Source organism: Podarcis bocagei (genome assembly GCF_964188305.1).
Source record: "Podarcis bocagei genome assembly, chromosome: 7".
Classification (NCBI taxonomy): domain Eukaryota; kingdom Metazoa; phylum Chordata; class Lepidosauria; order Squamata; family Lacertidae; genus Podarcis; species Podarcis bocagei.
This window is the reverse complement of record NC_138132.1, coordinates 34,254,712-34,280,981: the sequence shown is the minus strand read 5'-3', so window position 1 is coordinate 34,280,981 and position 26,270 is coordinate 34,254,712. Positions and strand designations below refer to the sequence as shown.

Here is a 26,270-nt window from a genome sequence, read left to right as displayed (position 1 = left end):
TTGCATTTGAGACTGGTGTTAGTTTATTTATTGATTTAAAACATGTCCATCCCACCCTTTATCGTACAGAATGATCCCAGAGTGGGTTACAACTGCCAATAAAATACTGAACAAACAGTGAAATGCAGATCACGGAACAAATTCTAAAAATATAAAACTTTTGCCAAAGGTTTTGCCAAAAGTTACTCCTGGAGCTGTCCTCTTGCTGTAGATCCATAGAAGGCAGGAGAAGACACTATGCAACCCTGCTTGTTTCGCTGGAGCTCTCTCTTCCCTCCCCCCGCCCCCTGATGAAGCTTATTCATTCTTGATTAGTACTTCATCTTGCAGTTGGAAGGTTTTCCAGTTGGGAAGAGTGAGAAATCTATTTTAAAAATTCTTGTCCCCATTTCACCTCTTTATTTTCATTTTGGTCCTTCTGAGCTCTTCTGGTTTATGTGGGCTAAGTGGCTAATTGGCAGCCCCCTTCATTTTCTCTCTCCCCTGGTTACACTACCGATAGGGGCATGGTAAAAGTTTTATCTACAGCTTTACTCATAAGGGAAAGAAAAGTTTTAAAGTAAGAGTTCACAACTGAATGCCCAAATTCTTTCTTTGGGTTTTTACGTACAATGCTTCAGCTGTGCTTGAAAATATGTGATCGGAAACTTCAAGTGGCACCAACGGTACCAGTGTATGTGGAAAAAATAGACATTCTTCCCTGACAAGTTCTCTGTTGGAGAAGTTGAGCTTAATTAACAGTATGGAGTTTCTCAGCAAAAAGGGCAGCATGTGCTGTGTGCATTCCTATCCATTTAGTGTCCATCTCTTCTCCCAAGCAGTCTGCTTTACCTGAATATCTAAGAGCAGGATGGATATTTGAGATGGGGATAAAGTACTAAGGTACCCTTTTGATATTCTGTAGACTCCTAGCCACCTGATACTTCCCCTCCCTCCGAAAAAATTAGATGGATACCCAGCCAGGGAAGATGACAATAAAAAGACTGTTTCTCGACTTTGAACATTGGACTATGGTATAAAAAATTGTGGAAGATTGCAATAGCAGAAAAAATAACCCATCTAATCCACATGTGGAAGAGAAAAGAAAAATCTGACTCCTTTCATGATATTTGGCAAAACATTATTACTTGCACAAGTTGGACTATCATGAATATGGTCCCTCTTCAGCCAATCTTCAGATTTGGAAATCAGGATCAGTTGACACTATGGTTGCAGTAAGACTGTCACTGTAGGTTTTCCTGTACAAAAAGATAAAGGAAAGTATGTATGTTAACAATCTGATCAAGCTTATAATGCTTTGCTGATCTTCATATGATGCCAGCCTTGTATTGGATCTTACATTTGAGACTTCCCTGGTGTTTTAATTATTCTTATATGAGTAAAAGCAATTTTTTCAAAAGTCTGCACTGCTTAACCTGCAGACAGATGGATCCGTCTCCTTCCCTCTTTTCTCCTGCCCTTCACCTTTATGTTGTTTGCTTCCTGAATCTGTTTCAGACCCTCCTGCAGAAGCCACTTTTATATTGTCCTAAAGTATAGATGCAATGTTAATGATGTGATATTTCCTCACTGCATATCAACAGAGCATCATTTTGGGTCTTCAGGAATGACATTGAATGAGCGCTTTACAAAATACCTAAAACGAGCGGAGCAAGAGTCTGCTAAGAACAAAAGCCCTGAAATCCACAGGTGAGTGCACCTTTGCATGTAATAAAGGCATGGTTTTGGGAGAAAATGTGCACCCTTACCACAAAGAGTCCTCAAATGAATAGGCTTTGGCATAACTCACCAGCACGAAAGCAGGCAGACTACTAGACAAATCAGACTACTATCTGCCAAGTGTAGAGTTTTGACATGTACTTTTAAAATCCCGATTTAAGAGACTTTTTGAATCGTAGCCATTAAGCAGCATAAATGCTTGCATTTAGCTATTAGGCATTTGCTTGCTTATCATAAGCAAGTGCTTCTCATCCAAGGCAAACTCTGCCTTGCCCTGCCACTGTCTTGGGTGCCTATCCAGGAGAGAAAAAAGGACTTTGATTCAAGCATATCGAATCCACAACAAGAATAAAGTACGGAAATCAATAATTTGCTCCTCATGGTGAGGCAAGGATGTTAGAGACCCAGTCCTTACAACTGAAACTCTTAAGCAGCCATTTTTCTGGCCTTCAGCAGGTGATGCCCACATAATTCAGCCATACTTTCTGATGGCTAGAAGCTTCCATTTCAAAAAGAAGCTGAGAGTGGAGACTGAATTCTGAACCTTTTATTCATTGGAGTTTCATTCAGTAGAGTGAATAGAGCACTGGCTAACCAACCTCAGTCTGCTCTCAGCCAGCTCCAACCTGCCTGTCTTCCTCTCATTTACAGCTAGTCCAGGGGGTTGCCCTGCCTGTCAGCATCATCCTCCTAAGTCGCTGTGTTGCCCCTTGCAGAACACAGTAGGGAGGTGGATGAGGACAAAGTTGGAATGAATTGTCTCTCCCTGTCATTGGCTCTGGCTCTACCTACTGTTTTATCTCCCTGCCTTCTGCCCTCCTGGTCCCAAGGGACACCAGCCATCACTGTTGCTATCAGAGTCTGCACGAATAAGTATGGCTTTCAGAGCAAGAAGGAGATAAACAACTCTTCGTTGTATCCATAACTCTTTAAGGTGCCTTAAGGTCCTATATTGTTTATCTTTGAACAAGTCTCTGTCGTAGCTGAGGCTTACCAGCATCAACTTGCCCAAGGCCACTAGGGAGTCTCGTGATGGAACAGGAGATTGAATGTTCTATCCACAAGTCAATTCAGCCCTGAAGTTTTATGTCTGTCATGTGCCATTCCTTACACTATAGAACTAAGGCCTAATTTATACATTCCCTGAATGGCAGAAGGGAAGCGGGGGGGGGGGGCATTCCTTGACCTTTTCTTAATCATGCATGCTCTCTTTTTTTCTTTTTTAGGAGGATAGACATTTCTCCCAGTTCCTTTAGAAAACATGGATTCTCGCAAGAGGAAATCAAAAGTTCCAAAGAATCCAGCTACAAGGTGACCTGTTGCTTTGATCTGTAGTGAAACAAAATGTGTGCACTTCGGGCATGAACTTGTTTTTTTATAATAAAAAAGTGATATTTTTGTTTAACTTGCTCTCTACTTAAGTTTGTGTTTTTCTTTCAAGGATGGGCATAATTCTAAAAATGAACTACAAAGGGTTAATTTTTATTAAAAAAAATGTATCAACAACCTTTGTGAAGTGGTTAGAAATATGGTAAATGACCCCAAAGTCAATTGAGGTTGAGCTTGAGACAAAAAAAATGGAATTTTGGAAACAAGTGACCTTGATGATGGAAGACTTTTTGTGATATTTTGCTGCTTGTAAGTATGATTAAATCACTTGTATTACCCGTGATATTTCCAACCATGTTTTCAAAAAGACGTGCATGTCAGGAAGAGAGGAAAGTAAATCAAATCCATATCTGAACCAAGCACACAGATATTTTTTCTGCTAATGTGTTTTCTGTTGACTGCCGCTAGTTTATTTTAAAATGCTGCTCAGAATTAAAAACACTCTCTTGGCGGTCTTTAAAACTGTTACAGGCAGCGAAACAATTATATGCCCCTAAGTTTAAAGGAAAAAATGACCATCTTGAGTTGAAGCATTGTCTGTTCACTTTCATACACGTTTGTCTTAATGGTTTTTAGCAATGCTGTTGAAGGGTTTGCTTTCATGTCATACCTGTGTTCTCAGTTTCTCCAAACACACTTGTCGCGTTTGAAAGATACTCGACTGCTGGATTTGATCTCTCTCTACCACACCATCCGACAGTGAACATGCTTGTGTATGTGAATAGACACATACTTCAGGTTTACAAACAGTCAGGAGCTCCTGAGACGACCTCTTTATGAAATAGAACTACACAAATGGCTACAACAACTGATCTAGGTTCTGCTGATGAATGACATTTGATGATGAAACGAGTTTCCATTCTGGCAATGACAGATCGGCTTTGTTTTATGAGTTGAAAAGAGTTCTCCTTCACTTATGGAAGGCAAAAGAACAAATACAGCTCCCACATTCAGCCATGCCAGCTTCTTTATTTTAATCAAAAAGTAGGCTAGACGCTTGTGTAAGTAAAGTACTTAATAGAGAGCTGCTACCCATTCTTTTTGAGTTAAGGCGAAACTGATGCTCCCACTTTTCCCTGCCCTAGTTATTCCAAAGACTTGTGCTGGACTGAAAGTTACCAAGTTGAAACAAGAAGCTCCACTGATTGACTGTTTCAATAAAAATCAAAGAGACCTGTAACAATTCAGAAATGACTTTGATCCTACTGCTGTTGACTGAAGATTTTCGTTTGCCTGTAGAATTTAATCTTCTCACCACTTTCTCCTGTTCTTAGCCATTTCTTCCCAGATGTGCCACTTAAAGTATCCTAAATAAGGACAGGGATGATGAAATAGTGGTATGAGACATACCTGTGTCTTTTTTGTGTTTTTTTCATGGAAATCTCATTCCGTAAAGTGATCTCCAAGGATAACTTTTCCAACTACAGCTCCAAGCACACTGTTGATGCTGAATAAATGTTTGCTGTTTATAAGTATTGCTCAGAATAAGTAATATAGATACATTTATCTTGCACAACGTGTTCTGCTGTCAAAGTTCAAGTTCCCCCAAAATTCAGGAGCTTCTCGGCAATGGAGACAGGGAAGGGTGTGTGGAGACTGGATTGTAGCTGAAAGGTAGAAGCAGGGAGTTCTGTTTTGCAGGGGGTGGGAGTGTGCAGTGAGCACAGCAGTGCAGAACACCTAAGTTCTAACTCTTGTCCCCTAGAAGCCAGGCCAAGCTTGGCTCCATTTGGTTGCTGAGTCTTCAGCAGCAGGTGTATGTTCAAATCTTTTTTCTGCCATCGTAAGTGTGAGAAACACGATGCCTCGTTTTTGTGCTTACGGTGCACAACTCTGAATTTGAGAGGTTATGCTGATTGAGAGCAAACTATGCAGCAGCCCCTTCAAGGCTCATTATGGATCTCTCAACAGCCAGTGGTGATTGGAGGGGGGAGCACACTCAGGAAGCCTGCCTCCCCAAATAACTCCTTCATTGGTTCTCTGGAATGTAGAGAATTGGCTCTATTATGATACTGGAGCTTAGACAGTCTGCACATTTCCCCTTCACTTTCCATAACTGCAGCCAACGTCTCCTGCAGTGAGAGGAGGGGGCGTCCCTTTCCAGGCACAGGGAAGGAATTCTGTTGTTCAGTCAATTCCCTGTAGAGCACAAGAATCTGTCAGAAGAGGAGAACACAGTTCTTAGCTTTGGCATATATAGATCATTGCCCCTTGAGCCTGTTCTTTTTCCTTTGGACATCAAAGGGTCTTGGCTTTGGCTCCCTTGATTTGATTAATAATTACTTACGTTTGGCATAGAGAGAAGTGGATGCAGAAAGATTGAAATCTTTTGCGTGGATCTTGTGAAGTCATTCAGTCTGTGTATTAGCACCAGCATAACTTCCCTTGCTTGAGTATTTTTCAGTCCTGAGCAAGGTAAAAAGGGATGTAGTTGTGAAGGAATTGCTTAAGGCTCAGGTGTCAAGTCTTTCCCCTGTTTTTCTCTTTGCAGGCCGAAAGCAAATACAAAGAGGACCCAGTTGACCTGCGCCTTGACATTGAACGGCGTAAAAAACATAAGGAGAAAGATAAGCGAGGCAAGTCGAGGGAATCGGTGGACTCCAGACCCTCAAGTCATTCACGGGAGAGATCAACGGAGAAAACAGAGAGGTCTCATAAAGGGTCCAAAAAGAAGTATGTAGGAGGAGAACATTCTCCACTTCTTCCTTCTTTCCTTCCCTTTTTATTTTAGATGCCACACAGAAGAGTGATAGTGAGCTGACATAATGAAATCCCACATAGAAGAAACTAGCAGGGAAACATTTTCAGCCCAAGGGCTGCATTTCCTCAAGAGGAACCTCCCCAGGAGGTGCATGCCAGTGTGGGTGGGGCAGTGGATGCTCAGTAGGATACGTTCCAGAGGTTTCTACAGTCCCACGTGCAGTTATCCAGCCTTGCATCCAAGCAAGTAAGAGGTGCTACCACAGTTCAAGGTGCTACCACAGTTCAAGGAGACATCCCAACCAGGCACAAACACTGAAGGAAGGTGCAGAGCAGAACCAGTACGGGGTGTGGCCTTGTAAAAGTCCCAAGGGCCAGATAGAGAACCCTGGAGTTTCCCCTTCAGCCCCTGCGCCTGAGGTCCTTCCCCTCACTGGGCTAGTTGATGATACTTCCTAGGATGCAGCAGGTGTCAGTGTGGGGCTGTCCTGTTACATAGCACAGGCTTCTGGGGATGTGAAAAGTGCTGTTTTTACATCCAGGCTTGTTAGGTCTCAGCTGTTGGGTCCTGCCACTCCCCTCATGTGCATTGCCTGTGGGCTATACACTGTACCATAAGGTCTGCAATAAGTAGGCAAGCTGTTCCAAAAGGGATGCTTGTCCGTCATCACTGATCTTCTCATTGAGCAGTTGCTAATAAGCCTCCAAGGAACCAACCCTACATTTTCCCAGAACACAGTTTGTAGGGTTACTTATTGAAAGGACACAGGCAGGCTAGTCTAAGTGCATTTCAAGTCAATGTCTTTTACACTTATTTATTTGTTTATAAAAATATTTAAGTACCATTAATTCATTTTTTAAAGTTATAAATGTACATTTGTGATTGTTAGCTTAGCCTTTCCCCCTAGACGTCAAACGCAACTTCGCTTTTTCAAGCTAAGAGGGGTGGGTGTAAGAGAGAGGAGAGCTCTCTGGATCATTGGATGGGGCATGCTAGCATTGCTCAATGCTTTCCTGTCTGCATTTCTGAAACTTCAATTTTTGCAGCAAATAGCTGTGTGTTTGGGCCACTTTGGGCTGAATGAGGCACTATGCTGCCCAAGCTTAATAACAGCGTGTGTGATGTGCACCTTTGTTGCTGAATTGCACTGGAGCCCTAGAGAACAAGAAGCCACTCTAGATAAAGGAGGGGAGACTGTGCACTTGCTTTCATTTTTGGTCTGGAATCTCCTGACACAGAGACCCAAATTAATGATTCTCTTCAGTCACTGGAGACAGCAGGTTACAAGCAGGGTGGTTGCGGAGGCAGGGAAATCCCTGCCTTTGGTCTAGGAGAGGGTAGGGAGTATGGTAGTCTCCTATTTGTATATAGAAGCATTGTCCAACAGGTCGATCAGGATCGACTTGTAGATTATGTGATTGTTTCTCGTCAATCTCTGTATATTTCTCTCTCTTTCCAGAAACAGCCCTTTCTCTGAGGAGCCAGCGTGCAGGGCTTCTCTCTCTCTCTTTCTCTCTCTCTCTCTCTCTCTCTCTCTCTCTCTCCCTCTCTCTCAGAAGGAGGAGAAGGAGAAGCAAGCGGGCGGAGGTGTACGTAGATGTAGAGGCTGGGCAAGAGCGAGAAGCCCTGTGCACTGGCTCCTCAAGAGAAAGGGCTGGCTTGGGTCGAGAGAGAGAGAGAGATGGTGCTGGACATTCCAGGATCCAGCCCTTGAGGAGAGGACTGCCTTGTCCTCCCTCCCCGCTGACGAGCTCTCTCTCACTGAGCGCGGCAAGGCTTACTCCCGAGTAAACACACAAGGGAGTGGGGGCCCTTCCTGGCTGCTGCCATCCCACTCACGCAGGGAGGGGTGTGGTGTGTGTGTATGTATGTGCAGCCCTGCGCACTGGCTCATCAAAGAGAGAAAGGTCTGGTTTAGGTTTACTCGAAAGGAAGGGGTAGGTTGGATCCAGGGGAAAGGGCTTCTACAGGTTCCATCCAGTTCTTAAGGTGGTGCTTGAAGGCTGTCAACTCTGCAGTTGAGTTTACCCAATTTATTTTTCAAACTATGGGGGAAATCACTGTGGCTGACATGTGCCCCTGACTCATTTGAAAAACAGCAAGAGTCTGGGGTACTTTAAAGACGAGCTCTTGTGAACAACAATCCATGCATCATGTTCTGATTATGTAGAACCCTGTCCTCAATGTTATTTTCTTATGTTATTACAATTATACAAATTATGTATTTTTTTAAAAAATATTGATTTATGATGAACTTTTCAGGTTTTATGGAAGGGACTATCATTTGTTACTATTTTTATCATAAGCCCAGCCTAGTATAATATGTTTAAGTTGAAGAACGACAATGGGAGAGTGTGGTGGATCACTGCCAGTTTTTGATATTGGATGGTAGATCTCAGTACCTTTGGTTGGACATGCCTGGTATATATCATGTGGTGAAGTTGCGGGGAGAGGTGGAGGAATGACTGACATTGAGGCAGTAGAGATGTGCCCTCCCCTGACATTCATATATATCTCTCTTTGCCTTGACTTAGGAAGCACCGGCGTGTGCGGGAGCGATCTAGGTCAAGCTCCTCATCATCACAGTCTTCCCGCTCCTACAAAGCAGAGGAGTACCCCGAGGAGACTGAAGAGCGAGAGGAGGCTGCCCCTGGCTTTGACAAATCCCGCCTTGGGACCAAGGAATTTACGGGCCCAACTGATAGGGGCAGAGCCCGAGGAACCTTTGTAAGTTGTCCTTTTGGAGGGTGTGTGCCCTGGGCCCTTGTTCCAGGGTGATAAGTCAAAATAGTTTTGAATTGTGGCAGAGCTGGAGTGTGGACAGGCACCTCCCAGCTTTTGAAAGGGGTTCAGTGTTAGGTGTTGGCAGCTACCCAGTGTAAGGGAGTCGTTCTTGCTTATAAAATTTGTCTCACCTCTTCCACATATTTACTGAGTACAACTTCAGGGTCTTTTTCAGAAGAAGTTTCCTATTTGTGGTGAAAGGGCAAACTTTTTTTTTTAACAATATGATATGATATACCAAAAGCAACAAAACCATAACATTATAGTGCGCATCAGTTGCTCAAGGAAGTGTAAGAAGCCACACCCAGGGGCTCACATCCAGACCCAAAAATCAGTCAGAATCTGAAGGACAATTTAACCAAGAAGGGGCCTAGCTAATAGGTTGAGCCAAAAGGGTTGGGTTTGTTTTTGTAAATGGGAGTATTATAGCACCTCTCTGCCCAGCTATGTAATGCAAAAAGGGATCTCAAGTGCCTACAGATTTGTCATGTTTACTTAGCCCTCAAAATAGTGCTATTGGGTCAGTTTTTTCCTGGAAAGACAGTAGCCCACACCTTGAATACAGAAGTGTGATGAGTGTTTCTAGTGATGGGCAATTTCCATTCTATCTGTTGCTAAGAGATAAACGATCAGCTCTGTGTGTGTAGTGCTCCAGAAATCATGACAGGCCATCCCAGGCCCAGCCAGATCCCCTTTCTTTCTGTTGCTCGCTTTTTGACCTTCCCTTTCTTCCTCTGCTCCTGATGACAGCAACAGTTCCGGGCCAGGGGTCGTGGCTGGGGAAGAGGGACCTTCTCTGGCAACAGCAACAACAACAACAGCAGTGGCGGCAGCAGCAGCACCGACTTCCAGAAGCGGAGCAGGGAGGAGGAGTGGGACCCCGAGTACACCCCCAAGAGCAAGAAGTACTACTTGGTATGTGCCCTGGGGGTGAGGTGGGCATGTGGCTGTGAGCTGCCTGCACAGAAGTTGTCCCTTCCACCAGGTGACAGGCCCCAAGTTGGTCTTGCCGTCATTGTCTCCTCAGCCCTGCAGCATTACTGGAGGGCTTACTTGGAAAATGCAGAGGCTGGGGGGGGGGGCATATTCCAGGGTATTTATCCTCCCCTGCCTGTGTGGGAAATGTAGCAGCGGCCACTGGGGAAAGGAGAGGGGGTGGACAGAGGTGGGGCCTTCTGGTGGGCTGTTGAGGAGCTCTGTATTTGTTGACTGACAAATACCTTTTTCTTCTTCTTCTTTTCCCTTTGCAGCATGATGACCGTGAGGGCGAAGGGGGTGAGAAATGGGTGAACAGAGGCCGGGGAAGGGGCATCTTCCCCAGAGGGAGGGGCCGTTTCCTGTACCGAAAATCGAGCACCAGCCCCAAATGGGCCCATGACAAGTTTAGTGGTGAGGAGGGAGAGATTGAGGATGATGAGAGCGGGGCTGAGAACAGAGAGGACAAAGAAGCCCTTCAGTCAGTGGCGGAGTAGCAGTCTCGACAAGTGGAAAGAGGGTCCTGAGGCCCTGAAGCAGCAACAGCTGTTGGAGGGGGGACTCTGTCAGTCTGGACTGTAATTGATCCTTATTGACTAGTTGAATGTTCTTTTATTTTCTCTTTTTTAATTTTTCAGTGATCTCATGGAGGACAGTGGAGTGAGTTCTGCCCAATACTATTGGCAATCAGTTTTTGCGCGCGCGCTCTTTTTAATGTGATGATACATGTGGGAAATTAATTCCCTGCTCTTTGTTTTCCCCCTTTCTTCCTGTTTGTGGATATTCTTTTTTAGAAATCCTTTATTTTAAGCGTTTGCATATATATACATATAAAAACAACACCCCTTAAAATGGTTAACTTCAGAAAGGCGTTTGTGGTTCTTATATATAGAAGAAAAATGCATGTGAATAAACATCTGACTAGAAACTGTTGGGACCAAACTCTGTGGTGTTCTTAATTTAAAGGAACTTTCCCTCTGCTTGAATTTGGAGTCGTTTCTCTTTAAAGAATCGCCTTTTGTTTTTTCCCCTTTTTGTGCTGAAGTTCTAAAGTGTAGCATGGCACAGTTGAGGGGGAAGGACCCAAGCTCTCCCCACCACAACCACCAAAATGCAAAACTGCTCTTGGCTAATGTTAGCAGCTTCTTGGTCCGTTCACTCTAGATTTCTTGCATACCCTCCTTGCCTCCAATTGTGAATCTGAACACTATTTTTGGGGTCACATAGTTTTCTAAGAAACTTGTGAATATACTAGGTTTTAAAAAAGAAAACCAGACATATAGCATGAGAAATGAGGATTTTTTCCAGTATTTTTATTAATCTTTTTATAAAGCAATTTTGACTCACTTCTGTGATGGCCATGGGTAAGTTGCTGACAGCTGGTTTTGTGGTTCTCTTCAGCTTTAAATCCGCAGCACTCGAGAAGCATGTCGGGCAGGTGATGTGCTCACTCTCCCAAGCCAGCTACAGAGACTGTAGTTGCCCTATTGAGAAATCTGTCCCCCTGGAAATGAGACTTTGCAGTGCTTCTCTCTGTTCCCCTTTTCCTCTCTGTGCTATAAATAGAGCTCATTTTGTGGGACTGGTGCAGTTCTTGCTTAGCAAAGCCCGCAAGCTTTTGTTTTGACTCCTTGTTCAAATAAAATTACATTGAAATGGACCATGCAGACCTTTTTTTATTGCTGCTTTTATTGAGCCTCCACCCCACCCCCAAAATAGGGCTGCAACATAACCTTACATCAAACAGGGCCAACATGATAGTGTTGGGCAAAACAAAGAAAAAAGAGTTGTTCAAAGCTCCTGAAGGGTAGCAGAAAAATGCTCAACTTGCCACCCTTGATCCCAGTAGCCGTATGTTTAACATTGCAAAGAAGTCCGTGCATCCACAGAACATCTGTAGGGCTCTCCCTACCTGGTTGCCCAAGATTCCCAAATGAGTGGAAGAGCCTCCATCCTTTTCTCACCCAAAATGCCTAGCTGATGTGGCCTTGTAAAGCACTTTCTTCCATCTCACATACTCCTGGAATCCCGGGTGGGGGGTTGTTTTGAAGTCTCCTATAGAAAAGAGAGAAAATGGGGGAGCAAAGTATTAGAACTGGAGGCTGCATTTGGGTTCTACAGATGCCAGTGTAGAAGCCACTGCAATGTGAAGGAGAGAGTGTGACCAGGCAGTGCATAAACAAAAATGCCTGTAGGCTTTCTAGATACTGTAATTGGCTTTGATCTTTTGTCAGCCCATCAGCTCACATAAGGCAAATGTTAAGGATGGGTCCATGTGCGTACTTGGGAGTTTTCTTGCTTTGTGGAATATTTCCTTTCTGTGAAACACACCTCTGCACACACAAAAACCCTGAATGACCTGGTCTATAAATTATGCAAATTAAGAAAAAAGCCTTTTGTTTGGGAGGAGGGTGCACTTAAGAGAGAACTGTTCAAAAGACTTGAGTGGCGTACTAGGTAGGTGCAAAGTTTAAACCCTTCGGGAAACGGTGGGGAATATTGGCGAGCCCTGTTCTTTCCAGCAGCTATGCTTTTTCCCCCTTCCAAGTTTTTAATTAAAACACCAGCCAACCTGCCCTGTTGCCTGAGGCCATAATTAGAAGTGAATATAAAAATGTGCTGGCAGTTCTCAGAGCTCCTGTGCTGGGGCACTGTGGCGCCTGCTGGGCAAGGCAGGTGCTGCCAAGGAGTCTTCTGGCTCAGATCTTTTAGATACTTCATTGCACTTCCATTCATTCTTCCTCTCTTTCCTCTGAGTGAGGGCTTACCCTGGACCCTTTAGGTTGCTGCACAACAAAGAGGGATTATGAACATTTCTGTCCAAACAACAAGTCTTCTGCACCACAGAGGCTCTGGATTGTGTCATGTTGAGGGCAGCTTAACACATTTAAGAAGTGGAAACAGCAATTCTGCAAAAACACAGCTGGTCCCGATTTTCTCTGCATGGTGAAGAGAAGATTTCTATCCCCTTCACATGTTACAGGGTCTGTACTGTGTTCCCAACACATGAAGTGACTAAAAAAACCACCAGCCTGCGAGTTGTGCTTTATGGGTCTCTGGGTCTTGAAATTTCTTAAATGGCACCATTCCCAGGCTGGACCTTGGATGGCAACCAATCAGTTGAGATTTGGGTTTACCCTGTCCTACCTTTAAAAATTCAAAGTAGGGACAGTCCAAAGTACAAAATGACATGCTTTAGTGGCTTTAAGGCAGCAGGGTGGTTTTTTCAAAAACACTAGAATGGTATTCTTGACTCAGCCCATCTGACCCTGGTAGAAAATGATTAGCATTGGGCTTTTCTGGATCTGGTGAATGATGGCTGCAGAGCCTACAAAGAGCTGCTAGAACACCTTTTTGCAGGCCACCCCAATGGTGGATGATTTTGGTCAACCAATATTACTGAGTGTGGCAAAGGTGAAAGATGTATTTGAGATTAGAACTAGTACCTTGAACTGTGCTTGTCAGCAATTCTACAGAAAACCAGCCTCAAATGCCAGAGCATTTGAGTCATGTTCTAATCAAAAAATCCATATTGGGGCAATATCGTTTATTATTTTGAGTTCTCCAAAACTTTACACCAGACTAAATAGGTAGCTAGTTGGTCCTTTGTGTGTCTCAGGTGGGGTGGGGTCCAGAAACCACGATGCAGTAACACTTTAATTACAGTCAGTCAGATTATCACAGGGTTGTGAGCAAGCTTTAGTGTAGAATTCTCCAGCAGCTTGGAGTAAAGTGCACAGGAAAGTGCGGGCAGGAGCTCAACATGATGTAAAAGTCCCTAAAATGTACAACGTGTAAGAGTCTTTAAGATGGAATGCAGGAGGAGCTGTTTAGGCATAATTAGATCATTAAAATGGGGGAGCAACTTTCCTTGTTGTGGCATTAGTCCCGTGGGGATCTTGTACCAAGCAAGACTGATCCATTATTCCTGTACAACACCTCTGGTAGCCTATCTTGAGACTTTGAATTCAGACTTTGGGGCACAACATACCAAACATCTCCCTTTCCCCTTTAACATCCAACCCGAAAAGGACTTCCAAGAACCAGTAATGCTTGTTCTTGGCTTTGACATTTGGGTCCTGCTATAAAGGTATTACTCTCAAGGTGGCTCAGTTTTTTTACAAAGTCCTTATGATTTGGGGGGCAAAAGGACTGTTTAGATGTAAGAAGGGCGTGGAAGCATTGTTCTAAGGCAGGCTTCCTCAACCTCGACCCTCCAGATGTTTTTGGCCTTCTACTACCATGATCCCTAGCTAGCAGGACCAGTGGTCAGGGATGCTGGGAATTGTAGTCTCAAAGCATCTGGAGGGCCGAGGTTGAGGAAGCCTGTTCTAAGGGTTGAGTTTTCTGGGTGGGACTCTCCCAGGTCTAGGAAACTGGAGCAAAACCTATTCCCTCATCTGTCTCTAAAGGAAACTTTCTTTGGGACTGTCCTTCTGTAAATCCCCTGGCCAGGAAGCTAGAAGTTACCTACCTTGAGCAAAAGATCCTCTGCAGCCTGGTTTCCATCAAACGTGTTGCACTAATGGGTCAGCTGATTGCCCATTAAATGTTAGGTGCTTATTTTATGGCACTGTAAATTGCCAGAGAACAAACAGGTACTTCTGCTTGTGTGGGGTCAGGCAAAGTTGGGATGACATCATCTCAATAAAAAAGCCTAATTTGTGGGTGGTTGGCTGCAGAGGTGGGGGTGGGGAGGCAAAATGTTCACATACAGAGTTGCATTCATGTCAACTAACTTACTGTGCATTTAGGTTCCACGGCACCGAAGAGATAAAATAGATCTGAGTCTGTACTGGGGCAATACCTTTGTTAGGTCAATCCAAATGGAATAAAATATATGCAAGCTTTTGAGTTCCCTGGAACTCTTTATAAGCCTTGATGTTTAAAGGGAAGCAGGTGTGTGTGTTGGTATTTTAAGAATTAATGCGTTAGGAGCTAGCAAACATTCAAACGAGGTGTTTTCAGGTGCTTGCTAGTTTCACGTTTCACTCCAGCCTCTGAGTCTAGAAAGAGCAAGTTCATAATGGCCTAAATGAGGGGGGTGCGTCTTCCCAGGAGGCTGTGGTGCAGAATGAAACCGGAAAACACCTAGAAGTGAATGTCACTGGCTCCTCCCCTACTCAATCTTAAAACTCACCAGGTGTAGAGATGTTGTTCTTGGTTTATTTGATTTGTCACCTAATACAAAATATCTCTATGTGAGTTACACAATTAAAAAGCAGCCACCAACAACAAATTAACAATATCCAAACACACAGAGAGAAACAGCAATTATTATCATAATGCCTCAGAAGTCTGGGAGAAGAGGTACCTCTTAACTTGGTGCTGAAAAGTTGTTAATGTTGGCTTCAGGCAGGACTGACTGGAGAGAGTATTCCACAGACAGGAAGCCAGCACTGAAAAGGCCTCCCTTTTTGCTACTCTCTGAAGCTCTATTAGAGAGACCACCAGAGAAAGGCCTCAGGTGATGACCACACTGTGCAGGTATGTTTAAGTCAATAGCCTTTTTCTCTTTCCCCTTCAGGTCCCTCCCCCCCCCTCCCCGACATCAACACCACTACTTAACATGACTTTAGGGGTATATGTCAATGTTAAAAAGGAAAGAGGGAGCTATAGTCAATAAATCAAATGTGGCTGTCCTGTAGTCCTCCAGATGTTGCTGGACTGCAACTTCCACCATCCACATTTGCTAGCCATACGGACTGGGGATGATGGGTGTTGTAGTCCAAGACATCTGGAGGACATCAAGCTGGGTTAGGATAGCCCAAGTGAACAAGACACAATTCACCTGGTGCCTAAAAGCTAACAATGAATGTGCAAGGCAGGTCTCCCTTAGGAGGCAGCCCTGTTGTGATGATGCAACGCTACGAAAGGCTCTCCAGTTATCATTCGCTACCCAGCTGACCACCTATTGTTAGGTTTGGTTCTGTGAAACCTCCATTGCCCCATTAGCTTGATTTGTGATCTAGAACAGCTTTCCCCAACCTGGTGTCCTCCAGGTGTTTTGGACTACAACTTCATTTTGAATGCCTATAATTGTGCTTGGCTGCCTTGGGGCTGGACACTAGATTTTATATACTGGTACGCCTCAGACAGGGTTCTTGTAAGAAGTTAGATTCAGGTGCCAATTGGAAAGACATTATCAGAGTTGTTGCATCTTAATTATGCTAAGTTATTGGACTGTTTGAATAAAGCATTCCAGTGTCAATCAAGACACATTTGTTGGGAGCAGGGGGAGGGCATCAAGAAAATTCAACAGCCACAAACAGAGAGGGAACTGAATGCATTGAGGAAATGACATCTTACTGTTATTTTCTTGCATCCTCGGGCCAAGTGTGTGTCATTATCTGTCATCCCAAGACAAGTTCAGTAACCCAATCTGTCACCCAAGTGCTTGGGGAGCGACAGGCCTGGACAAATTCCTCCTGTCCATTATGTTTCAGGCAGGATGTGAACTATTCCAGTCTTGGTCATCTGCAGTGCCGTCACCCAACTTCTATGGACACCGATTGGGGTCTGAGTAATAAAAGCAGGCTGAGTTTCTGTGTGGGTGTGCCCTGGGAGCTCTTTATGACTTTTTCGTGCCCCATAGATACTCCAGCCAGTTGTTGATGCAAAGAGGGGCTCAAGTGAGGCAGGGACACCAGGCATAAACAGAATTAACTGTCACTTTCTGCTAACTGGAAGAGGATTTTCCCCCAATTGCAGGTACCCAAAAGATCTTGGCCTTCCAGTATTTTGAGTTCTTCAAAGCATCTTTGCTAGAACTGCAAAGGAACCCATAATCATACTATTTAAGGGGTGTTTTTCATCCCAGCTTTACCACCATCTCTGTGTGTAGGTATGGCCTCTAAGCGTATTTTCCAGAGGAAATATGTAAATTGAGAAGTTAAACGTCTGAGACTCCTTGTGTGGGAAGCAACCTGAGGCAGGGTGGGAATTCATTACTGTACAGAGGCAGTCCTCTTCATGAACGCATCCTCTATTTGAAGGGCTGTCTAGTTTCAAGATTTAAAAAAATAATCAGAGAGGAGCACAGGGGCCTTGAGGTTGTGCACATCTCACAGTAAGCAGCACCTGGGCAGCAAACTGAGCAGTGGGTGGAACTATGGTGCAACAACAGTGAAATAGACTGTATTTCTATTTAACTTATAGCAATTGTTTCTAAATATGTATCTATGCATATAAGTTAGCATATGCAAATTTGACGCCAGAAAAGGTCCTCTCTTGTCCTTTTTTGTGTGATGTGTTCCTCCTTTTTTTTTTTTTTTTTTTTGCCAATGCCTGAGTGGCTGTTCCTGAGGGGTGCTGTGCCGCTTGTGAGTGTGTGCAGGGCTGAAATTGGTCTCCAGCGCAGCAATTTCTTCCAGACTTCAGACCAATCAGCTGCTAAAGTTTACTAAACTGTCAGGAGGAGATTCACAAAGCAAAAGTAGCCATTTTGGAACCTAAGAAAACCCCCAAGATCTCTGTGAGGGATGCTTCCAGATCGGTGTTTGATGGTGGATCCTCAAACAAGCAAGTTTTTTTTGAAGTGCCCACATGACATAATCAACATCAAAATCCTGTATCTTCTTCCCCTCATGATCTGGTTAACCTCTCTTTACATTTCCAGGGAAAATTCAGCAAAGAAGTAAAAAACACTTGCCAGCTACTTGTTTGTGATATCTCAATAACCCATCTGCCAATTAACCTGCCACTCCTGGACCAGAAGCATCCAAGGATCAAGTATCAGAAATAGGGAGCAAACTTTCAATTGCCCAGTAATCAGGCTGGTGGTTAACCAGAGCATGGGGGGGGGGGAGGTTTGTTGCTAAAGCTAGACCATCTGCACTGATGCCAGTCTTCAAATGGTGTGTGGGTAAAAGCAGCAGCAGCGCTTTCAAAGACCACCTTTTCATCTGTTCTGTGCAGGATTCAGGTTAGACTAAGGGATAATGGAATATCAAAACACACAGCAGCAGATTCACCCCTTTAAAAAAATAAAAAATAGAATCCAGAAGTTCTCTAGATCTGTCTCCAGCAGGAAGTGAAACACCCAGGTTCCTTGTGAAAGATAACAACAGCGAATAAAAATGTGGTGTTTTTGCACTGCTGGAAATCGGTACAGAAGAAAGGAACTCTGACCATGCACAGAGGGCCTATTGAGTAACCACACCCAGCTCCTGAACAGCTGCCAGGTCAAAGGGTGTGACTTCAAGTTGGAACAGAGCTCCAGGGCCTCTTTTTATTTTTAGATACGGCAAATGCTCTGACGGTATTGAGCCATACTGTACAACAATATTGATACAGCCATTTAATGCTTCCCTGTCAGGCCTTTCCTCTCCTCTCAGTGACATTTAGAGTGTAAGCTGCTCAAGTCAGGGGTTTGTCCTTTTAGTTAGGGTATCTTGCCAAGGAGTGGCTCTATATAAATAGTAAGTTACAATGGCAGAGATGCCAGTTTTCATACATCCATTTTACCCTGAGGCTGGGAAAGATGGTGTGCCTAAGTAAGGCTGCTTCCCCCACTCAGGTGCAACCACCCACACTTCAGGCCTGCACATCAATGCTTACCCCCCTCTCCATCACAGGTAGGCTCTGCCCATCTATTTGGGGCAAGCAAACCCCCTGGCCTGGCCTACCTGCCCGGTAGCAGCCTGGAGCCCTCCCTGCTCCTTCCTGGGCTCTCTCAGGAACCCGCCTCGCCAGTTTGCCTAGTCTGGGCTTGTCCCTCCCTTCCGTGTGTGGCAGGCTTGTCCTGACGGGCCTTCCCTCCCAGCTTCAAAAAGGGAGTGCCTGGCTTCCTTCTCCCACTTTTCCCAGGAAGGCACAGCTGGCTGGATCTATGCGGAGGGAGGCAGCCAGAAAGTGAGGAAGGAGCTGCCATGGGTAGGTTTCAGGGGCCACCTACAGGGAATGGGGCTGGAGCTGGAATGATTTCTTTATTGCCTGGGCTTTCCAGATGACAAATCTCACAGGTGCTGCCAGCTGCGCCGGCCGCCACGTCTTACACAGCTGTGTGATGGCATACAGTTCTGTAGGATCACATTTCCTGTGAACACTACAATTGATACATAACACTGAATTGGCTCGCTGCTTCAGTGCTCTGGCAAGTCAATGATTTAAAGGGCATTATTTTTGTAAAATAGGTTTGTTTAATGTGAGTCAAAGGGGAACGGCTATAATGTATATGTGTTTTGTGGCTGGGATTTAGATGGGTTTTTTTTTAGCATTTTGAGTGTCTGAGGATTATGAGGGTGGCAGTCCGTTCCAGAGCAAACAGTGTGGGCACAGGGCGCCCACTGCCAGGCCCACTTCAGTGGAGCTTACCTCCGACTCCACCCCAGTGGGGGTCCCACCTTTTCCACTGAAGTGATGAAACTGAACTTGCTGGGGGAGGGTTCTGTGTGTGCCTGCATGCTTGGCATCCCAGGGAAACATGAGAATCCCTGCACCCTCAGGTAACTGCTAGGACAGAGCAAAAAGAAAAGTAAATCAGGCTTAATTGTTACTGATGTAACTGTTATTAAGGCATAATTAATAAAAGGGTCCCTGCCCCCATTTTTACTGATGGTTCACCTTGGCCACAGTCTCTGTCAGAGCATCACTGGATCCCTCTGCCTCCATCCAGGGCCCCCCTGGCCCAGCCAGGTCTCCCTCTGAACTTTTGCCTGGCTAAAGAACTTGGCTTGGCCTTCAATGTATGTTCAGTGCTTGAAATTAACAGGGAGAGGCAGAGAGGGTCTGGCTAGCCCCTTTTTCCTCATTCAGGCTTCTGGTTTTAGCAGGGTACTGTGTGAGATTCGGCTACCATTGGGAGGAGTCGGAGCTTATCCACTTACCTTTCCTCCGCTCTTTCCAGACACAGTCTGCGCTTTAAAGCTCCATGTCCAAGCACCCCACTTTTTTGCTTTCCTCACAAAAACCCACTCTTTAAAGCCCAGTTGGAGCAAACAGCAATATGTGGAAAACCAAAATTGATGTTTGATCTGATTGTGCCCTAGAGAGCAGGTTATTGTGGGGGCAAGTCCAGGTCAAAAATGAAGAAACCATGCTTGGGCAAGGAGCTTTTAAGCATGGACCTGTGCCTAGAAAAAATGGGGCAAAAGGTTAATGTGGATAAGCCCCCAGAGAGTAGGGCTTGTGGATTTGGTGAAGGCTGCTCTCTGTCCTGCCTTACTGCACCCCCAGGAGAAAGAACTTAGGATGTACCATCTGGTTCCTGGGGTCCACTTAAGGTTGCTTTGGGGACCAGCTGGAAGTTGATGCACTGGTCACTGGCTGGCCATTGCTGCTTTATGGAAGGGGCCCCAGCCTCACAACCCTGTGAAGAAGCTGCTTCTGGGACAAGGGAAGTAAATACCAGTCACCTGTTTGGAAAAGGTTAGGCCAACTAGGTGGCCTTCAGATATTTTGGGCCACAGGTCCCATCAGCCCCAGCTGGCTGCTGCCATCCATAACTGCTTCTTGTGAATGGTTTCCTGCCCCATTCCAGGTGCTTATACAATAATCTCAGCAATATTAAATTATCACCAATTATAACAGTTATCCTTGTTTAACATACACTTAAGTTCTAATTATCACAGACCGCTTTTTTTTTTACATTGCACTGCCATTCAACTCCCACTTCATGGTTTGTATCCAACATTAGGCCACATTTGCACCATACATTTAAAGCAATATGGTACCACCTTAAACAGTCATGGCTCCCTTCAAAGAACACTTGCTGCTGTGGTCTGTTATGTGTGTTGAGTGCAATTCCAGGCGTTATTAAACAATCAACCCCCCCTTCCCAGGGAACTCTGGGAATTGTAACTCTGTGAGAGAGATATGGGTCTCCACCTCCATAACAAGCTACAGCTCCCAGGATTCTTTCGAGGAAGCCATGAAGTTTTTAAAGTGGTATCATAGTGGAGATTGTGGAGGCTTTTGAGCAGAGGCTGGATGGACATCTGTCATGGATGCTTTAGATTCCTGCATTGCAGGGGGTTGGACTGGATGACCCTTGGGGACGCTTCCAACTCTACAATTCCAACCGTACAATGTATGGTGTGAATGTGGCCCTAGACTGCAGTGCCAGATTTAAGGTGGTGCAATCAGTTTCACTGCACAGGGTGCTGATCTGAGGGGGTGCAAAATAGTGTGCTTGAGAGTATGCAGAGAATGGAAGGTAAGAGGCGTGAGGGTGCTTCAACAAACTTGAATCATTGTGAAAATAAGTGTGAAATATTATTTGGGTGAGGCACCAAAGTTTGTCCTCGCTCAGGGCGCCATATTGCCAAAGTCAGCCTCTGCAGAATATTACTCTTTTGGGGTGGGATTTAATCATCAAGCAACTGCAATTTTAGGTTGCACAACTGCAGCTGATTGGGAAGTTTTGTGAAATGATCCTGCTTCTCCCAAAAGATCAGACTTTTGCAATAAGTAAAGTGATGGGTAAATGCACTGGAAGGTGTGGACTAGCGACTCTTTGGTGCAGGCTGTGTACACACTAGACTTTTAAAGCACATTCTTTTCCTCAAAGGACTCGGGGCTCTGAAGTTTAGCCCTCATAGAATTACAATTCCCAGCAACCCTTAATAAACTACAGTGCTCAGAATTCTTTGAGGGGGAAACGTCCTTTAATGGCTCAGTGTGTGCATAGCTGCAATGTTGCCTAACCTCCCTGAGGGCCAATTGGAAGGAATGCTCTACAGAAAGGTCATCTGGGAGTGCCCATAGCTGAGTGAGGCTTTTGGGGAAAACCTTCTTCCTGCTTCTCTCTCCTCCTCCTCCTCCTTCAGAGGTCTTGGTCTTGGTGGACTTTGACGGGCAGCTGGGTGATGAGCTCAAGATCACTGCCGGCGACATCATCCAGAAGGTGCAACCAGGCCCTGAAGAGGGATGGCTGCAAGGGGAGCTGGAGGGCCGGGTGGGGCTCTTCCCTCGCCAGTTTGTGCAGGTGAGCATTTACATCCCTTCCCACTCCAGGCATAGGCATGTCTCCTCGGAAGTAGCTTAGTCCCAGGTAAGTGTGTGTCTAGGGTGTGTTAAGTGTGCTCTTGAGAAGCATGAGGAACAAGTGGAGACAGACTTGCGTGTTTGCAAACATGCCTGTCGCACCTGTCTCAGAAGGGCCATTGGCTCAGTGGGTAGGACATCGGTCTTGCATGCAGAGGTCCCAGGTTCAATCTCTGGAATCTCCAAGCAGGGCTGGGAACATCCACTGTTTGAAACAACTGCCATTCAGTGTAGACAGTACTGAGGTAGATGGACCTATAGTCTGACTTAGAACAAAGCAGCTTCCTATTAGGGAGCAACAATCAGGTATGATTACTGAGTGACCTGTCAGCAGGGAAACTGGGATTTGCCATGGCCTAAACGCATGAAAGGGACATGGGTGGCACTGTGGGTTAAACCACAGAGCCTAGGGCTTGCTGATCAGAAGGTCGACAGTTCGAATCCCCGCAACGGGGTGAGCTCCCATTGCTCGATCCCTGCTCCTGCCAACCTAGCAGTTCGAAAGTATGTCAAAGTGCAAGTAGATAAATGGGTACTACTCTGGCGGGAAGGTAAACGGCATTTCCATGTGCTGCTCTGGTTCGCCAGAAGCGGCTTTGTCATGCTGGCCACATGACCCAGAAGCTGTACGCTGGCTCCCTCAGCCAGTAAAATGAGATGAGTGCCGCAACCCCAGAGTTGTCAGCGAATGGACCTAACTGTCAGGGGTCCCTTTACCTTTAAATGCATGAAAAGGCCTTTCGTTAGCCCTGGGACCTGTGCCCAGTGCCATTATCCAGCAATGAACATGAGATTCCCTCACTGGAAAAGAGTGCCTCTGAGCATGTGACATGCACCATATACCTCTTACCCCTGAACTCTTACAGAGCGCACACACACACACACACACACACACACACACGGATGTGTCTGTCTCCCGACCCTCAGCACCTGCCACCTTATGTGCCTGCCTCACTCTGCCCAATGGCTGGACCAGCTCTCTGGCGGCCAGATGCAAAAGCAGACAGGCACCTCCTGCATCTTTTTTGGCAGGTGTGACTTGCATGGCAGATTTCCTCTTCTTTACAACTATTAAAGGTGCAAGAATACCAAAGAGCGAGAGACAGAGAGTCTCCATTTTCAAACAAATTTATTTGGAATTTGGGAGAGGTCAGAGAAAAGGCTTTTCAAACCCGAATTGAGCCCTTGTGGCACTGGGCATTATAGCAGTGAAGCAGTTCTCTAGCAACAGTGTCCCAAGGAACAACCCCAAGGCACAGAACGCCATGACCTTGCTGAAGCTAAGCAGGTCTGGTTCTGGTCAGTACCCAGACTGAAAACTGTGTGGAACCAAACATATGCCGCCTTGAGTTCCATGAAGGAGGAATGGGGGGCGGGGCGGATATAAATGTAAGAAAACGAATACTGTAAAGTGTCCGGGTGAATAGTCATGTAGAAGAGGGAACCTACACCTTGCATGACAAGCTGCCCTCTTCTATAATAACAATTAAAGGTGTAGGAGCCCCTTTTTCCTTTCCACCCGAGGCCTGGTGCTCCAGACTTTTCCTCCCTCTTCAGCTTTGTTCTGTTCCTGCAAAATAACAAACTGGGTATTTGCCTCCTGCTGGAGTTCATGGCCAAATAATGCAAATTATTTCCCCAGCTAATTTGCACCCCTGAGGACAATTTGTTTAAAGGGAAGCTGCATGGAGCTGGGTAAGATGTGCTTTGTTCCCCCAGTTTCACCTTGTAAGGGCTGCAACACACCCATGTCTGTCACCTGCCTCCTGCCAATGTTTGCCTGGCCTTGCGGCTGCTCAAACAAGACAGCTGGGCTGGCTGCAAAGGAGAAGGCTGTGTGGAAATGGGCAGCTGTGCAAGGCCCCTGACTCAATGCACATGTTGTGTGTCACTGTGCACAGACTGTCCCACATCTGAGCCAGACATGTGCAGAGCCAAACAGAACACCCTTGTCCAAATAGCCAGTGGGATCACTGGTTGGTTCTTTACTAGGCTGTGTTACGAGATAAATAGCAGGGCTTTGGCCATCAGGTGCCCAAGGGGGGCTCCAGGCTGCAGCTCTTTTGTAGGAGGCATTCAAGCCAGTGTGGCATCGTGGTTAGAATATTGGACTAAGACCTGGGTGACCAGGGTTCAAATCCCCTCCCTTGGTCATGAAGCTCACTGGGTGATCCAGGGCCAGTTGAAGTCTATCATCTTAACCTACCTCACAGGGTTGTTGTGGGGATTAAATGAGGAGGGGGAGAGCTATGTACTCCTTGAGCTCCTGAGAGGAAAAGGTGGGATATACAGTGGTGCCCCGCAAGACGAATGCCTCGCAAGACGGAAAACTCGCTAGATGAAAGAGTTTTCCGTTTTGGAGGTGCTTCGCAAAACGAATCTCCTATGGGCTTGCTTCGCAAGACAAAAATGTCTTGCGAGTTCCTGCGGGGTTTTTTTCCTTTCCCCCCCTTTTTCTAAGCCGCTAAGCCGCTTATCAGCTGATCCGATAAGCCGATAAGCCACTAAAAGCCGCTAATAGCGCTAATAGCGCTAATCCGTCAATGGGCTTGCTTCGCAAGACGAAAAAACCGCTAGACGAAGAGAATCACAGAACGGATTATTTTCGTCTTGCGAGGCACCACTGTAAATGCAATACAATAAATAAATAAATAAATAAATAAATAAATAAGCACTTTAGGTTTACATAATTAAAGTGGATCAACGGGCTCTGTTGCCCTAATGCAGGCATAGGCAAACTCTAGCCCTCCAGATGTTTGGGACTACAATTCCCATCACCCCTAGCTAACAGGACCAGTGGTCAGGGATGGTGGGAATTGTAGTCCCAACCATCTGGAGGGTCGGAGTTTGCCTATGCCTGCTAGTACAAACAAATCCCCCTTTTAAAAAGACTCAGACTTTTCCATTGCACCTGAGGGCAATCAGCTATCTTAGGTGGTGTGTGCAGGCCAGGCTGCAGGGTGCACACAATTCTGCCCTCCAACATCTCACCACTGCTCACTCCCCCAAGCTGCCTGGGTGGCATTGCATCACATGATCAGAACAAAACACACACAGAGAGAGGCAGTGCCTGCTGCAGTGCATGTCCTGGGCTGACTGCCTCCTTGGCTGGGAATGATGCCAATGGTAATGCATGGGAGAAATTCAACCAGGCAAGAGGGTCAACCAGCGCAAGCAGCTAGCAACAAGACAGCATGCCAGGGAAGAGGTTGACTATTGCTGCTCTCCTGTCCTGCAGGATCTGCCACTCGAGGCAGGTGCCTCCCTCTACCCTATGACAGAGCCAGCCCTAAACAGAATGCATGTGCAGAGTCTTATGCACCATGGATTGTACTGCATGTGGGCCACAATGGAGGCCCACCTTGAATGCAGGCCTAGGTGACCTCAACATCTTCCCCCGGCTGCACATCTCTGAACATACAGAATGTCAGCACAGGGTTAAGGCCACTTGCACTAAGTCTCCCTGCCCCCCACCTGTTGCTGAACATAGACAGCTCTTGGGGCAGGGTCTGCACCTGCCATTCCAGTTCCTGATTTCCTCGAAAAAGCTCCAGTTCCTTGTAGGTTGCCAGGCAAAGGTGTCTGAAAAACATCCTCCCCCCAGTGCATCACTCCTGGCAGACAGAAGGTCTGTCCTGTCACAATCGGCTAGAGTCCTCCTTTGTGGCAGGAGGGTGAACGGGATGCCCCAGTCCGCACCCATTATTCTGTGAAATAAGATAAAGCACCAGTGAAAAGCAGGCACATACACACACACACACTCTGGCAAGGAGCACCTTTGCCTCACATGCCATAAAAGTGACACTCCTTCCCCTTTCACCAAGTCCCGCCTGCTTGTTGCTCCAATTGTTCTCAGGGCCTTTCCCACTTTATCAGGAGTTTCCCCCACTTCTGATAAAGGGGACCCCTTCCCTTTCTGAAAAACGGGAGCTAGTTGTTTCTGCAGTGGCAGGTTTCCCACAGTTCCATGGGCAAGTTGCCAGGTGACGTTATCAGCTCTTAGCTCTGTGTGTTTCTTTGCTGGAATGGAACCCAATAAACAAGCCTTGCAGGCAGGGTACGAGGAGGCATGAGAAGAAGAAAAACACATGAAAGCAGGCATCGGCTTTTGACTTCAATACCTGCGTACAATTGCCCTAATTCTAGGGTAAAAGAGCTTTTCAAACAACCACTTGTCCTCCCAACAGCCCCCTGAGGCAGGCCCATTTTACAAATGACAAACTGAGGCTGAGAGGCAGGGACTTACCTGAACGTGCTCAGTTAAGTTCATGGCTGAAGAGGTGGGATTTGAACCCAGGTTAAATCCAGCATCTTCAGGAAAGTATCTGCCTTAATGTTGTTGTTTTAAAAAAGGATGCATTATAGCCCATCTTCAAAGAACTCTGGGAATTGTGGTTTATGGAGGTGTTGAGGGTTCTGTGGGACTACAGGTTTGCTGCCACGTGGAACTACAATTCCCAAGGTTCCTGGAGGGGGGGGGAGGAACCAGAAGGGTCGTTCCATTCTGCTTTGTAGCATAGACAGGTGACAAGGTGTGTGCTGAAGCACTTGAAGCCACGCCCACTCGCCGCCCCCTATATAGCTGAGGTAGGTGCCTGCTTTCCCCAGCGTCCTCTCCAGAATGGCTGTTTTGACCCAGAACCCTTATCTTTTCCGCAAGGTAAAGGGGGAGAGGCCTCTTCCGATTTTTGAGTTCTGGATGTTTATCTTTTCCAGG

At 45.9% G+C, this 26,270-nt stretch overlaps 2 protein-coding genes and 1 long non-coding RNA gene across 6 annotated transcripts in view; 2 read left to right on the top strand and 1 right to left on the bottom strand.

Moving 5' to 3' along the window:
* The window catches only part of THRAP3 (thyroid hormone receptor associated protein 3), a 47,247-nt gene extending 36,019 nt beyond the window's left edge, over window positions 1-11,228 (top strand). For 2 of the 3 annotated variants that reach the window (XM_081202482.1, XM_081202483.1), the window contains 6 exons: window positions 1,584-1,689; window positions 2,946-3,030; window positions 5,600-5,781; window positions 8,344-8,536; window positions 9,344-9,508; window positions 9,844-11,228. In XM_081202482.1, coding sequence (XP_081058608.1) covers window positions 1,584-1,689; window positions 2,946-3,030; window positions 5,600-5,781; window positions 8,344-8,536; window positions 9,344-9,508; window positions 9,844-10,065 — 953 coding nt within the window. In that variant the 3' untranslated portion in view covers window positions 10,066-11,228. The remainder of the gene's footprint in view (window positions 1-1,583; window positions 1,690-2,945; window positions 3,031-5,599; window positions 5,782-8,343; window positions 8,537-9,343; window positions 9,509-9,843) is intronic. The other variant, XM_081202484.1, reaches the window with a different exon arrangement.
* LOC308591670 lies at window positions 2-20,752 on the bottom strand. The gene is made up of 3 exons (XR_014010213.1): window positions 18,884-20,752; window positions 11,481-11,623; window positions 2-1,238 (listed from the first exon to the last, which is right to left on the bottom strand). It is a non-coding gene; the product is annotated as an uncharacterized lncRNA (long non-coding RNA).
* LOC308591658 (CD2-associated protein-like) overlaps window positions 18,287-26,270 on the top strand; it is a 28,034-nt gene continuing 20,050 nt past the window's right edge. Inside the window, exons 1-2 of one of the 2 annotated variants that reach the window (XR_014010212.1) lie at window positions 18,287-18,442; window positions 21,337-21,494. Coding sequence is in view for 1 of the 2 variants with exons in the window: in XM_081202494.1 (XP_081058620.1) it covers window positions 18,439-18,442; window positions 21,337-21,494 (162 nt within the window). In the remaining variant the exon portion in view is untranslated. The remainder of the gene's footprint in view (window positions 18,443-21,336; window positions 21,495-26,270) is intronic. The other variant, XM_081202494.1, reaches the window with a different exon arrangement.